This window comes from Ixodes scapularis, unplaced genomic scaffold (assembly GCF_016920785.2).
Source record: "Ixodes scapularis isolate PalLabHiFi unplaced genomic scaffold, ASM1692078v2 PGA_scaffold0__279_contigs__length_252992795, whole genome shotgun sequence".
In the NCBI taxonomy this organism is placed as follows: domain Eukaryota; kingdom Metazoa; phylum Arthropoda; class Arachnida; order Ixodida; family Ixodidae; genus Ixodes; species Ixodes scapularis.
Window position 1 is genome coordinate 56,956,257 of NW_024609835.1, and position 15,708 is coordinate 56,971,964.

Below are 15,708 nucleotides of genomic sequence, written 5' to 3' on the forward strand. Positions count from 1 at the left end.
TTCCGTTTTAATCGACGTTATATTTTTATATTCCGAGCAATCCCCTAGTATCTTTGCTGGTTATATATCCAAAAAGCTCCATCCCTTTATTCACCGAGGTTTCAATAGGCACGACATGCGTTTAGAGCTAATGGAAGATTGATATAAAAATATATTATATAATTTTATTATGTGTGCTTACCGTCTCTTCCTATTTTCTTATACCACCGTTTGGCGACATTGGCCAGATAATATATGTTTATAGAATATATTCGCACACATTCATTTCATTCAAGGTTTAATTACCTGCATTACAATTTTTATAGATTTTCAATTCTAACGGCGTAAAACTCCGACTGTAACAACGAATCTTTGCGCTTGTTTCATTTTTCTCAAGAAGCACGCAATGCAGTGCGTCAGGCATTCGTGAGTGCCTCAGTTGAAAGGGTGTTCAGCGCGGCGGGCGACATCTTCACCTAGAAACGAGACAAGGCATCCACGATATTTTCGAGAGCTAGCTATTGCTCCGGGTCACAAAAGTATGACTAATGGCAACAATAAACAGTTCCATAAAGCCGAGGTCACACTGCTCATACATCATGCAAAAGACAGTCTGCAAACACGAGTCACCGCAATATCCGTGGTTCGAATGCCGCGTGCCCATGTCTTCTCCTTGAACTCACTGCCATGCGGCATTCGAAGCACGGATCTCTCGGCGACTCGCATTCGAATCTGTAGGCAGACTGTCTTTTGCATGATGTGTAAGTAGTGTGACGCAAGCTTACAACTCCTGTCTTTTGTGTCTTACCCTAGCACAGTAAAGTAGAAAGTAACGCCGTGAAAGTAACAGATTCCTTTTTGTGGCAACTGTCACTTACTCTTATGAAAGTCTCATTGTAACTCTAATTAGTTAAAATTAAGCCTTGTGTAATTGCAAATGTAATTCCTTGCCCTTTTTTTTAGTAACGTGCACAAGTCTGCAGCTAGGTGCCTCGTTGCACCAGCGTGCAGCGACGTAATCACTACTGCATGATGCCGGACCTCAGGTTCTCAGTCATTGTACCGGATGAATTGTGCACCTGTAAATTCGGTGACAGGTTAAGGGTTCAAGGGAAGCTCCTCCCACCTCTTTTTACTTTATAGAGCGAACGCTGGTAGAGGAGGCGATTTCCTCTCCAGCGATCGCTCCGCTGAAGTGGAAAGTTTGGGGGCAAGGAATTTACCCTGAACTCTCAATTTGTCACCGACTAAAGAGTTAAATCCTCGGGCCCATATCTCCTGCCGCGCACAGAGTAGTCAAAAAGGACTATTAACATGGGTAAATCCCTTTGTTATTTTTTTATGCCGATCCCTTTCTTAGAGAAAACTAATGTCGCCGGAATTTAAGAAAGACTAACTTCCCCTGTGTAAACATTGCTAAGCGCTCCTCTTTAATAAACAACAACAACAACCATCATGTGGCGCACCGAAATATTAGGAACATAAAACATGCTTATTATTTTTGGGTGGTTGAGAGCACAGGGAGCTATAATTTTCTAACGCCTTTGGCTGCGGGTCGCGTCGGACAGCCTGGTTCATATTCTGGATAAGGTCCAAGGCCACATGTCTGTGCAACATGAGATCTCGTAAAGTCAAAGGTGCGTCAACCTCATTACACGCGAAAAACAAAAAGTGAGATTATTTATATTTACTATATAATCGGTTTTGTGAATAGTGGACATTACGGATATGGTCGTCTAGAGTTGAGAGCAAGGTTAACTTAGACCAGGGATTTCCAAAGATTTTGGCTAAGGATTGGGGACCTACCGCAGACTCGAGGGCCGGAAAATAGCTAAAACAATAAATACTAAATGAATAATTCTAAATAATCATTTAAACTCAAAGTGTATACTAAAGCAATAATGAAAGAAAGAAATGTAAGGCGAATGAATAATAGTAGATCTACTTTCTACAAGTGATATGTTGCTAAATGTGACATTATAAATTAACAGTAACCTAGAGGTCTCACCAGGCATTAATCAAAGCGCATATGACCATTGCCATATTCACATCAGGCAGAAGACTAATGAGAATGGTAGATCTTCTGATGAAAATGTGAAAAGGTAATGACACACGAGACTAGGCCCGATATTCATGAGAAGGCTTAAGAATTTTATCATAGTAACAAAGACATGAAGGAGGGAACTTTGACTGTTATGCTGGGAAGGACAATGTAAAATAAATATTATGGCGAGAGATCCCGCGGTTTTTTGCAGTCTTCTCTCGTTCTCATATGTATATTTGTGGAAAGACCGCATCCATCCGCTGGGTGGCCGGAACGCCTCCGCAGGTCGGATCTGGACAGCGGGCCGGGGCTTGGAGACCCTCGACTTAGACTAATTCACCAGTTTCATTCCTTAACCCGGTAAAGTTTAGATGACGTCATTGATCGAGTACATGTGAGACAACGGAGATATTGCAGATGAAGAGAAAAAGTCTGTTCTTCCGTGACGACTTTATTTTTTAGAGGGCGCTCACAGGAATGTGACAGGCTGAAGAACGGCCTAAGATTTACTGTAAATATCTCGGTTAAAAAAAACATATTTTTGTATGCCATGTATTTAGCGGGAAAATGTCCCCGCTAAATTTAGCGGAAAAGTTTTCGCTAAATATAGCGGGAAATTTAGCGAAAAGTTTCCGCTAAATGGGAGGGGAGGAGGAGAGGATGGGGAGGAGGGGCATGCCCTCCTTTCCTCCTCCTCAAGAGCTGCACTCTAATTTCGCATTGCAGAGAATTGTAAACGTCCTTCTTTTTCGCAAAATACTTATGGCCGCCCAAAAAAGCTTTACAGTATCGCCAAATGTATAACAGCAGAACGAGTTCGGTCAGTAGCCACGCCTCATCATGGGACTCATTTAAATTAAAATGTCTTATACAGAAAGCTTGACGTCGAAATGATAACATGTCCCGCATTTAAAGACATAATTACACGCGATGTAGTGCTGTAAAATTGACTGTGGCAACAGATGACTACTGAAATCTAGGAACACTAATCGGCTAAAGGAGGCACAAAATCTGGTCTTTATCTACAGCCATTTCCAGACCTGTTTGTTTTCTCATACCCTTGAACAACCTCTCTTGGTCTGCCGGTGGCTAACTAGTCAGCAGGTTAAGACTTGAGTAGCATGTTTACCCACGAAAACGCAAGCAGCTTGTCACCACGCATGGCAAATATAAGTATTCCTGGAAAAATGCGTCAGCCCAGCCGGAAGAAAAGCAAAAGTACAGGATATTGAGATCCAATTCATTTTCATACGCTCCAAGCGTTACTGAACTGATGACGTTCGATTGTTGCAAAGAAAACATTGAACTCCTCAGTTGTTGACATTTATTAAAAGTTATGCAACATAACAAAAAACAAAAATCAAATAAGACACATTTGTTGCAGCCGAATATGTGCCTGAAACGAAACAGAATGTAGCGGATGCCTTTCTTCCTTACTTTTTGTATGAACCGTCATCCCTGTCACTATCATGTACCCGGCTTTAGATTTTGTATTCTAAATAATAATACGAATCTGATCATCGCGTTTATTCGCTCAATTGATAACAACGTACACGCCAGATAAAATACCAATCCAAGCTAGGAATGCCAGGAATATCTGCCTCAGGTTGCTCGGAGTTTTCCTAAGCGAACCAGAATAAATAATAAGCAAGTTTCTCTTTGGACCAGCCAAAAAGACGTAGTGTGTACTAGTTGACACAGTGCTGAAGGAAAAAAAAATCGTTCCAGTTGATGCACATACAAAACACAGTTCGAACGCAAAAGAAGTTCACCGGAGACCATCTTGCTGCTCCAAAGTTGAATAGCCCCACGTTGCCGAGTCACAAGATCGTAGTGGGCCAGTTTACACTATCGCTATAATTATTGGAACCGTCGTCATGTCCCCGAACTCAATGCAATTCTCATTTCCTTTCGACTAAAAAAAAAAACTTTTTTTTTTCACGGTCTGTGATTTTTGCAAGCGTATTTGCATAGTCTTTCGTTCCTACGTGTATTTTCAAACAAGTGAAATTTGCTTTGATAAATAACATAGCAAATAATGTTCACCTCTCACTAACTTAACCGGGACGTATACAGGGCTGTTGGTTAGGAAATTGCTAATGCGATGCAGTTTGTGTGCAAAAGATGTCCCACCCCTCTTAGTATCTAGTGAGTATTTAGACCGTGCTTTGAAATAAACTCATCTGTCGGTGCGCTATCGGCAGGGTTGAACAAAAATATAAAACAAACGAGCACAACAAAATTACTGAGCGAAACTCTTCATGATAAAGTGCCCAGGAAAAAAAATTGTATTTTTTAGCCTTGCGCATTATGTTTTGGTTTGGTGACTCCCGAATCCACCACGACAATCACACACAAAGCTTCATGACTGCTCAAGCCTCTTATCCCTCAACCAAGTTCTCAAGCGAAAAAAAAAAAAAAAAAGCGTTCGGAAACAGAATTTACGTTTGCACTTTGTGAGCCAAGGTACTAGTACAATATAATAGGAAAGAGAGGCAATTTAAACGATTTTCAAGTGCCGTCCCTCAATCACTCAAAAAGAAAACACCGCACCGGCTCAACAAGAAGCAAGGAGTCCAAAATCTGTTTCGCCACAAATCGTTCACAACTCTACAGCTGCTCCGGAAACCCGATGAGTGCTCATTCGCGAAGGTCCATTCCCCTGCCGAGTTCCGCACTGCTTCTTCCGGAACCAGTTTACACACACTCACGCACGCATGTTCGTGAAGCACCGTGCACAACGACAGAAGCACACCTCAACACCGTCCCGAGGGTACACCTCACGTCGTCGTCGGCAACTTGGAAGCGAGAAAGTTCCCACAGTCCCGGTACCACCGTCATGCGTAGTAGGGACTCAGGCTGTTCGCCCTGTGGCTCGCGTGACTCAGCGAGTGTCCGGACAGGTTGGGGTAGAGGTTGCAGGGCCCCGTCGCTCCAGGAGTCCAGTAGGGACTCCGTACCGCGGTCGCCGACGGGGGCAGCCCCACGGGCCCCGTCTGTCCGCCGATGTAGTTGCTCCGGTAGTGGGGCAGAAACAGTTCCGTCTGTAGCCTGTACGCAGCCGACGTCTCCGTGGTGGGCGCCTGCTGCGCCTGCGTGAGGCCATGGAAGTCGAACTTGTAGGCGTACCGCTTCCCGTGCACCTTGGTCATGATGTTCTTGTCGTAGTAGTAGCGCAGCGCCCGGCTCAGCTTGTCGTAGTTCATATTGGGCTTGCTCTTGCGCTCGCCCCAGCGGCGTGCCACTTCGTCCGGGTCGATGAGCTTGAACTCGCCGTTCTGACCCTCCCAGGTGATGCAGTTGGCGTTGGTGCTGTCCGAGAGCAGCTCGAGCAGGAACTGCCACAGCTGGATCTGCCCGCTGCCTGCGAGGTACAGGTGGAACAATACTCAATGAATCAGGGCTGCCGAAGATCGGGCACAAAAATCAAAATTGGGGGGAGGGGGGGGATGGGGGGGGGGGGGGGGGTTTATGCGCCAAACCGGCGAAGGATATCTGGCACGACCTAGCGGAGACTGGGGATTAATTTCGACCACTAGGGGTTCCTTGACGTGCAACCGAAATCTTGGTTACACGACGTCTTCTCCGCAATAAGCTTTTGTGATATTTCTGGCACCTCGGCTGGGATTCGAGTCCGCCAACTGGGGATCAGTACGAAGACCAGGCTGGACGCGATAATACAATAGTTCCCAGAATAAACACCAAGTTAAACTACCGCTGCGTAGGTTCTCTCACCCTTTGCAAAACGCAATGCACTTAAAATGCACACTATCTTCGTGCATTTATAAAACACTTCTAAATATATAGTTTAAGTATATATTTCTTTACAACAGCGTATTTAAAATATATCTTCAGTACGTTCCCTTTAGTTGCCCAAGTGGGTCGACGTTCGCAACGCACAACACGAAGTACACAAAAAGTACATTAAAATGTATATTAGAAGGTATACTCCATGTCTTGAAAGAATAATACTCAAATAGATTTTAAAATTGATTTTTTTATTTCATTCGAAAATAAAATTCTTGTACTTTTAGGTCATTGGTTTTTGCCAATGGGTGTTACGAGCTAGAGTCATCAGGCGATCAACCAACCAACACTGCTCACCCACAGAGCAGAAACAGCTGTCTGGTGGGAACCCGAAGAATTGCCAGCAATACCGGTTGCCCGTACACATTCTCCTTTGTCTTCAGTTGGTGATACTACAGCATAGGTCGGCATTTTAAGCTGTCCTCACTCAAACTCACGATCACCATTTTTTCCTCAATCAGAACTCACGCCCACTCACGATCACGATTTATTCAAAATAGGGTCATCACCCGGACTCACCCTCACGGTTCAACGCAAAACCAAAACTCACTCGCCGTCATCATCACGGTCGTCATGCTCACAGATCATCACGGTCATCACGCTCACTGGTCATCACGAATCATCAGACTCACAGGTCATCACACTCACAGATCCTCACGGTCCTCACACTCACAGGTCATCACACTCACAGATCCTCACGGTCCTCATACTCACAGGTCATCACGGTCCTCACGGCACTTACACTCACAGCTCCTCACGGTCCTCACTTTCACAGGTCATCACACTCATCACACTCGCAGGTCCTCACGGTCCTTACACAGGTCTTCACGCTCGTCCCACTCACAGATCCTCACACTCACAGGTCATCACGCTTGCCGGTTGCTTTCTTTTGTTTCTCTGAAGCCGTTGGTTTGTCTTCGCGTGAGTCGTGCGGCGGGGAAACTACCCCAAAACAGTGAGCATCTGAGCCACTAATCCAATTTTAAAAGAATGTACTATGTTAATGTTTATGCCCCGCACATTTCTACCAAATTTCGTAAACCTGGATGAGTTACGAAAGAAACTAAATGCAAGCTGACGAAAGTGGGTGTGTTTAACTTTCGCCTGCTGACAAGGGCGGCGGAAAAACACAAACGCGACTTCCGACCGGTTACGCAGACAACGTAGCAGTGATTAGAGCATCGCCTCGCTGTGCCATTCCTCGCTCATTTATACACAGATAAGCAATTACTACATATATCACCCCCGTTTCTTTTTTTGTGCCACCCACACGTAATTCTACGGAAGTTATGCAGAATGTATACATAGTAAACATATGCATCGACCATTTTTTTTTCTTGGGGCGGGGGGGGGGGGGGGAGGGGAGGGCGGAAATATTAGGTAGGGTGGTTTCACGTGACGACGGTTTGAAATCTCATCATAATCCCTGTTGACAGTGGTGTCCGTCAGTCGTATGCTAGTCTATGAACAGAGGCCGCGGTGGACGAGTTTCCTTCTCACTCGAGTTGCTTCTGCTTTTGTTGGTCGACCGTGTTTGCCGGAATAGGCTGCGATTTAGGGAATCATCGGCCGGCATTGTTTTTCAGTCATTTCGGCCTTTATAAAATACTGTCAGCATTTATTATCTTGATACATGCTGCCGTCCTTGAATTGATTTCGTTTGGATTGGTTTGACTTTGGCATGACTTTGCTTGGTTTGGTTTGGGGGTTTGGGGACGTCCCTACGTGGCTCTTTGTCGCGCTTTCGATGATGTAGGGCGCGCCACTTTCTATGTGGCAAGCCGCGTCATTCTTGACGCGCAGTTTTACAATGGGCAATCAGTTCGTCGAACAAGGTTTCATAGACAGATTGTTTCAGCGACACTGCGATGTTTCATCGGAAGATCGTTTCTTCGACATTTGTTCCATCGATGTGTCATCCGAAGATCGTCTCTTGGACATTCCATGCTCGACAGAGCTTAATACTCAGCCACCAAATTACTACATTTCGTCGACCTTTTTTTTTTTTTTTTTTTTTGTTTTACTCGAGCGTTTAGACGACATTTCTCTTTCTCTCTCTTTCATCGACGCGGCGTTGGCTCCTTCACGTCATGCGTTCTTCGCGTGTTCGCAGCACACTACAGTGTCCGCTTTGGACAGGGCGCAGGTGGCGGAAGCGCAAATGCTCCTCACTCTTTGTACGCATGCTGTGCAGTGTGCTGTGCGCTTACGTCGCTTACGTTGCTGGAGTGGTGCGTGCGGTGCGGCGGCCTTTTGCACACGTATGGCCGTTTGGGCGCGTGCTCGGTTTGTCTAGCAGATATTTGTTTACGTAAAGAGCTTTGCCCTATATGGGGGGGGGAAGCTGAGGCTCGGAGCTCGGCAGCCAGACGGCCGGACGTAATTGTTGCTTTCTGTCGGGCTTTTGGCCCGTGCACACTCAAAGCTCGCGAGATGCTGAATCATACTAAACTTTTTCTAAAAGGAGTGTTTCTCGTGGCAGTGCTGGCTTAGTATACCACTCATTTTTTGTAGAATCATGTGAGGCTTATTTTGTGCCCAGTAATGCACGCGAAATACCAAAACTGACATTTTGCATTCTCGTCTTTCAAGTGTTCGGAAATAGGTAGTGACGTAGAGATTAATCTGTCGGTTTCGGTAGTCTTTAATAGAGCACTATATAGCTCCTACGGAGCAGAGTAACGCAATCCTTTGATCCGCGTGTTCCGCCGGCAACATGGCCCACGGAGCAGCGCGGCGCGAGTCACGTGGTACTCGGGGTTCCAGGAGGCAGCCCGCCCTATGGGAGAATACATGGAGATCGACTCCACACGGCTGATTAAAAAATAAACGCCAACTTCACACTTTTTGAAACTAGTCTGTCGTGAAGTTGGTAAAACAATAAACATTTTATTAAAGTTTTCATAATATCGGATACGTGTGAAAATTTTGAGAAGGCAATTTCCAAGGCAATGGCGTTTGAAGCAGACGATTTTTGTACGCAGCGGAGATGGACTTTCTGGGTTGGCCGTAGCGGGTCACGTGGACGGTGCGACGTCACCGCGTCGTCTGCTGCATGATGCCGCTCAGGCAATTGTTTTTTTTTAATTATGTCCTTACATGGCACGCAACTTAGCGCAAATTATTCTAAACTGCTTTTTTTATTATGTCAAAAACTATTGACGTTCCGCACATCTCCACAATATTGAGGAAACAATGAAATGTTTCCTCAATATTGAGGAAACATTTCTGACCGGAGTTGGAGCCCCCGGGCGTTCGCCGCTAGTCGCCGAGAGATGGCGTTCTAGATTGCGCTACTCTGCTCCGAAGGAGCTATATAGTGCTCTAGTCTTTAGAAGTCCAATGCACGAGGTATTTGCATTGTTGTAAAGTCAGAGCATGAGGAGTTTCAGCGAATACAGGGGACGCTCCGACCGATCCAACATGGCGGAAAAGAGGGGGATAGATTTGCGACGCCCGTAGACCGGTAGCGTATAAATTAAACAAAGCGTGTCGTTCTCTGTTTGCTTACGTTTGCGAGACGATCATCGCTTCAACCAAGACCAACCGTGATGCTACAAATGAAGTGTTCAAGCCAGTCGAAGGCAAGAAATCTTGCCATAGTCAAGATATGTGTGCAAGTGTTCGACGTGAGCTCTCACGCTTGTGCAGCTGTCATCAAGTTGAACCGAATGTACGCGGATCCAAAGAAAGGTGCACATCAACAATGTTGGCGCGTTGAAACTATGACGCGTACTTTATCTAAAACTAAACTTTTCGGTCTGCGGCTACAAACATTTTCGTTGACGTTGCTTAGATGAAGTGACCATTCAGGCCTCGCATTAAACGGTGTTCCGAACTCTTCGGTTCTAGTTACTTGTGCTAAAAAACGGTTGGATGGAAAGTGTGACAGCTACAGCATACAAGGGACGATTCAGGTCTTTATCCTGCGTTCTATGTATCGAAACATCGGTATCCTTGGTGTTATATTGCGGTCAGCTGGTCGCCGATCGTCCTGTTTTTAAGCATAATGTAAACAAGTCCCGGAAGCGCCAATCTCATTTCGATGTGCTTGTGCACCCCTACAAGCCTCCTTATGGCTTTTGTGGAAAGCTTTATTGTAATAGCAATAGTCTCATCGGCCGTTCGAGTTGTATGTACCACGGTGATATCTGCTGTGTGTGATGTGCAAAATAAGCAAGTCTGTATTAAATGCCAGAAGGAAAACAAAGGTAAAGCTTTTTTTTAATTTTTTTTTTCTTTTTACAAAACAGGGCAAAGCTTCTAAAACAAGAGCAACCTAAGCTGATATTTGAGTGTGCTCAAGAATGAATGGCAAAAGGTGCTTATGCTAAGTGGTAGGTGTACACTGTTGATTTTCTTTTTTGCATCTGCATTGTTAATTGGAAGATATGTATCAGCAGAAGGCACGTGTCCTTTTGAAAATGTATTTTATTAGGGCAAAAATAGGTTTTCATACACAACCAAAGAGTTCGCCAAACCATTTAATGCACGGCCTGAATGGTTACATCATCTAAGCAACGTCACCGAAAATGTTTGCAGCCGCAGATTGATAAATTTAGGTTTAGATAAAGTATGCGTCATAGTTTCAGCCTCAAACGCCAAACATTGTTGATATGCACCTTTCTTGATGACAACTGCACCAACGTGAGAGAGCCCACGTCGTCGAACACTTGCACCCATATCATGACTAGGGTATGGCAAGATTTCTTGTTTGAAGTGAAGATCATCTCGCTACGACTAGCTACGACCACACACCGCAGCGATGCAGGCGTCGAAGGGGCGCAACGCAGTCAGTCGCCGTCACCTGACTCTGCTCGTTTGACATTCACGGCTTTCCGCCTAGGTGCTTTGTTTGTACTTGGCACCAAGAGTTATTTTCTGTGCTTGTGTTTGTGCTCAGTGGCTGAATATGGGCGTCAAGAGCAGTTCTTCAGGCTCAATAGCATTCGCCGAAGAACTTGTGAAGAAAATGCCACCCAGAAAAAAAAGCACTAAGACACAACGCACCAGCTTGGCGGACTATGCACTGGGCGCAAAACCAGGCCCTGCGGATTATACACAAAATGCAAACTACCTAAAAAAAAGAACATTTTTTCGGCTCAAATTGGCTTCTGCGGACTATACGCCTGGACACTGCCTGTTATTATGCATTGTATATTCACTACTGTTTGTTGCGGCTTGAGACTGCCTTCCTGTAATGATGGAGAGGGGTAAACTGTGAACCTTGAAATAAACATATTTAAGCACATCTAGACGCGATGTTCCATGAAGCCAGATGGTCAGGGAAAAGGTGTGCAATTACCTAATTTGCCAACAGCACACCAATGGTCACAATCAAAACTCACCGAGTCAATGGGCAGTTTTCCACCGCAATATTTATCGCCGTGTAATCACACATTTAGATCATTAAAAACCTTAAGGGTGTAGCCACGAGCACACCCATTCTGGATCTGCAAAGCTTATGCTGTAGACATGCATCATCACATGAGCATGTTTCTTATCAATCTTAAACGTAAAACGCTAGTTATGCAACGAAATTCCCATTACATCACATTTTTAGCGAACTGAATGGTCCCACCTGTTACACTTTTAGCTTTGGAAGTAAACCAGTTCGCAATACCACCAGTGGCATACATCATACCAAGCATTAGTGCCGCGTGTGGTAGCAAAATGTCTTAACTAGGGAAGGAAACCTAATCGATCGTGTTGATTAAAGCACCTAGATACGAGAGAAATTATCGATCAATCAAAGAAGGTCACTCGAAAGGGAAGTTTTCTCGCCGAACGAACATTACTTTTTATTGGGCGTTCCGCAATGTAAAACCGAAGTCATTCACTCCGTGATCGGTACAGAAGCATTTGCTTAGTAGTCGGTCGTGCGTGATGAAAACAACAACAAAAACAAAGGTGGATTAGACACGCGATAGATTCGCCTTTGCACGGAGTACTTAAACTTAAAATCGTGTCAACATAAAGCGACTATGGTCCACGATGCTAGCAGGTATCTTAGAATTCACTCGTGTAGTCGTCACACCCGTGCACCAATCGAAAGCGTTGCTGCAAGCCCATCCGCCGTCAACTTTGAGTCGCTGTTGAGTCTGAAGGACTGCTCTATGAGGTCCATATCCAGCCACTGTGCACATACACAAGCACAGGAAATAAAACTCGGTTTCAAGTACAAGCGAAGAACCCGGGGCGGAAAGCCCTGAATGCCAAACGAGCTGCGTCGGACGACGGCGACTGACTGCGCAGCACACAGGTTGCGCTCCTTCGACGCCTGCATCGCTGCGGCGGGTGGTCGTAGCTAGTCGTAGCAGATCGTGTCAGCTCTGTTGCTCGTACCGGAACACTAGTGCCACGTAATATTCTTGTAGCCGAAATTATTAAGCCTACGTTCGCGGCCAACGCATTTACACAAAGCCAACGCCCAGCGAACCTATACCCCTCTTTCTCTTTCGGCGACCGGCCGCCTGGGCGGTGACACCATCGCTGAAACTCCTCAATCGTCTACGTCGTCTTCTTTGCCATAGGGCAGCTGACCGATTCTGCGTGCGCGAGCTCTCGCTGGAAGCGTAATCCTATTTATATAGTGGTTATCCGTGTGTAATTTAATGAATATTTCAGGCCCAACATATCAATAGTTTATTGTTATCAGTCCGGAAAACGCAATATCTGTAAACACCCCCCGACAAAGAAAGAAAACGAGAGCGCGCCGTTCGCTTTGACCAATAGACCGATCTTACCAACTGCCTGGAGCGTGCCTGACGCAGCCACAGTTGTACTTCACAGGAGGCAGCGGTAGTGCACGAGACGGCTCGTGATCGACACGCGCAAAGTGGCGTTTACCCTCGTGCGGAAAGACCACCATAGCGACAGAGAAGGCGTTGCGAAACTGTCGGTGAGGTCGGTCTATTATCCCAAGCCCGGTTCACACATCTGCGTTTCGAGCGATAGAAACGACAAAAACAACACGAACGACATGACGCCGACATGATTATGTTCTTATTACAGAACGTGACAGATAATGCAATGAGCAGCTTTATCAAGCAATCATGTGTCACGGTTGTCCCGGTGTCATGTCGTTAGTGTCGTTTCTGTCGTTCCTCCAGCTCGGAACGCAGATGTGTGAACCGGCCTTTACGAGCCTACTCTGATGGTACGCTTGAACGTCACGGAAAATCGGTCTTCTCGCCTTTTCGAGGTGTCGCCACGGGTAGGAATAATAGCGGTGTATTAAGTGATTTGTTCGTCACACAAACGTCAGTACAGGTTATGACATTGTCAACATTGCCTGAATCCTATTCTAAATGTAAAAAAACATATCGAATGTGTCTTCCCGGGCACAATGACCGCCCCTATCAAAATCGAACTTGGCGGTGTTTTTAAATACGATATTCAGCATTGTTTCGCGCATTTAGTTCCCGGAAATTAGCAGCATATTCGGGAAGTTGAAGTTGACTGGTATTTTTTTTTTTCGTAACTCGCGGAAATGATGACAAACGGTTTCTCTAGTCATTTAGTTGCACATTCACAAGAGATATTATAATTTATGTTTCATAATTATCAAACCCGCGGCCTTTCTGTAACCATCGGTTCGAGACAGATTCTCTGTCGCTCGGTTAACAAGTGTTCATTCAACGCAGTAGCGCGCTTCAAAGACCCGCTGATCAATCTTCCCCTTTGCTACACCATTGTAAAAATTCATTACGGGCTTGAATCATCGCGATATGTGTCATATGCCTTCCAACGATGAGAAGTGCTTCAGAATTGAATTGTAAAAAGTTGGTTATCAGATATATTATTTTTGTTTTACAAGAAATTCTTGCCTCACTCTGAGTATTTACGCATTCGGCCATAATAACTTAAAACAGAAACATGAGTTAACAACGGCCAAGGGGAGCACAGCGTCATGCACGAAGCCCGAGAAGCCCGGGCAATCGGCGCCTCGGAGTCGCGTCCAGCCGGCGCGCCGGCAACCCGGCCGTGGCCGTGGCCGTGCGGCAGGCGCCGCGACGTTGCGGCCACCGCGCGCCTCCGTCATCGAAGGCAAACGGCACACGGCGAATTTTACGAATACCGATGAGCCGGTAGATTTATTGGAGTGAAACTAGTGACAGCGTCTCACAGGCGTCCATTCCATAGAGTTATTATAATGTACGCTAGAGGTTCAACTGGCGCTAGTGTGCTGCTGCAAATTGAAGCAGACAGCAACCAGTCCGAAATTGACTTCCGGTAATGCATTTCTATGGAAAAAAGCGAGTGCATTTTCTCTCTGTACTTGATTATAAGAGAAAATATCACAAACAATTCGTACGTACTGGGCACATTCGAACATTTCTCAGTTACGCAGACGATATAATTGGTCAGTTACTGTGTTTTTATTTGAAATGTGTGGCATGAAAAACGGTGCTTAAACCGCTTTGTACGTGTATTTATGTGCACTGTCGGACACTGTTAGCGCGAACACGGCGTCGGCGCTTTCAGCAGGGGGGTTATACGTGCCAAACAAACGAAGGACAAGTGGAAAACCAAAAGAGACGGCAAGAACTACGCAGTACCACTGGATAAGTATACGTCCTGTGAATGCAGACGATCAAAATAAATTGAAAGCCACGTAATATAGTCAGATCTGCAATAAATGAGTACTGCTTTATTCTTTCTGCTCACGAATATGTGCAAAGATGCATGTTCTGGGTTCAAATCATCAACCGCACGCTCTAAATATTTGCAAATAAGGAAAAGGCGGAAAACAGGTGCCCGATAAAAACTGCCCGGCATAGGAGATAATAAAAAGGCATACCTTTCGCAGTCCACGTACTTTATTTCTTACATTCGAATGTTGTTTAACCGTCGTAAAGATGCACGACGGAGTGATTTTCATAGAGTGACCGGATGGGCATATTAGCAATATATAAGCGCCACCGCATTGCTAGCGAACCTTGAACACACTCTACATTATTTTCGATCGTTAGTTTGCTTAGAATCGTCGCTTCTTTTTACATACCTGTCATGAAACATAGGTTTGGGCCTGAAATATAGCGAAGCTTAACATCGTTCAGTGGTAATGAAAAATGCTGTAATTAAAGCAATTACACTTTTACAATATTAATAAATGTACATACTATCCGGTACAACCGAAATAATAAAAGTTATTCATGTTATTTTCCGGCGAAGAGACAAAATGCACGCGCGTTTTCCCATAGGAATGCACAGGAGCACCGCAAAAGTAGACTGGTTGCTGTCTGCTTCAATTTGCCTCCCGGAAGTCGCATAGACACTAGCGCCAGTTGAACCTCTAGCGTACATTATAATAACTCTATGGTCCATTCTAGATGCTCTAACTCACAGGCGTCCATTCCAGACGCGCTAATTCGCCCACTGAGTCGTAACTTCCACAGTTTGCTAAGTGTGCCCATAGGCATCCAGCAATGCAGCTTGGAACTACACGTTGCGCCATCTAGCGACTGAAAAATAAAACAAATTGGGTAGTCCAGGACGGCTCAGGTCGCGAGAACTGCGGGCGGGCGCACTTAGAAACCACGTGTGAACGTGGCACTTTGGATCGGCGTGAGCCTTTTTGAAACTGTTTTTTTTTTTTCATAAAAATAAGTCTCAACTTCAAGTCTCTATGACCTTTCCGGGTTCCTGTGACATCTCCCCTAAGCCCAGAGTTTCTCCCAAAAATAAACGCCGCTACTGCAGCGTGAAAGACTGCCACAGTCGCGAAGGTTACCCAAGCGTCAAACTTTACCGCTTCCCTTTGAGATCTTGGGAAGCGACACGGCGACAAAGTGGATTACTGGAGTGCGATACATCAAGTAAGTGAATTTTACATTAATTGTTGAAGTGAACGAAAATAGATGTGCAGGCTTGGA

The 15,708-nt window shown here is 45.3% G+C and overlaps 1 protein-coding gene across 4 annotated transcripts in view; it reads right to left on the reverse strand.

Moving 5' to 3' along the window:
* Positions 1 to 3,330: 3,330 nt before the first annotated feature.
* The window catches only part of LOC8023218 (retroviral integration site protein Fli-1 homolog), a 61,465-nt gene continuing 49,087 nt past the window's right edge, over positions 3,331 to 15,708 (reverse strand). For all 4 annotated transcript variants that reach the window (XM_040502957.2, XM_040215946.3, XM_040215945.3 and 1 more), the window contains one exon: positions 3,331 to 5,387. In XM_040502957.2, coding sequence (XP_040358891.1) covers positions 4,861 to 5,387 — 527 coding nt within the window. In that variant the 3' untranslated portion in view covers positions 3,331 to 4,860. The remainder of the gene's footprint in view (positions 5,388 to 15,708) is intronic.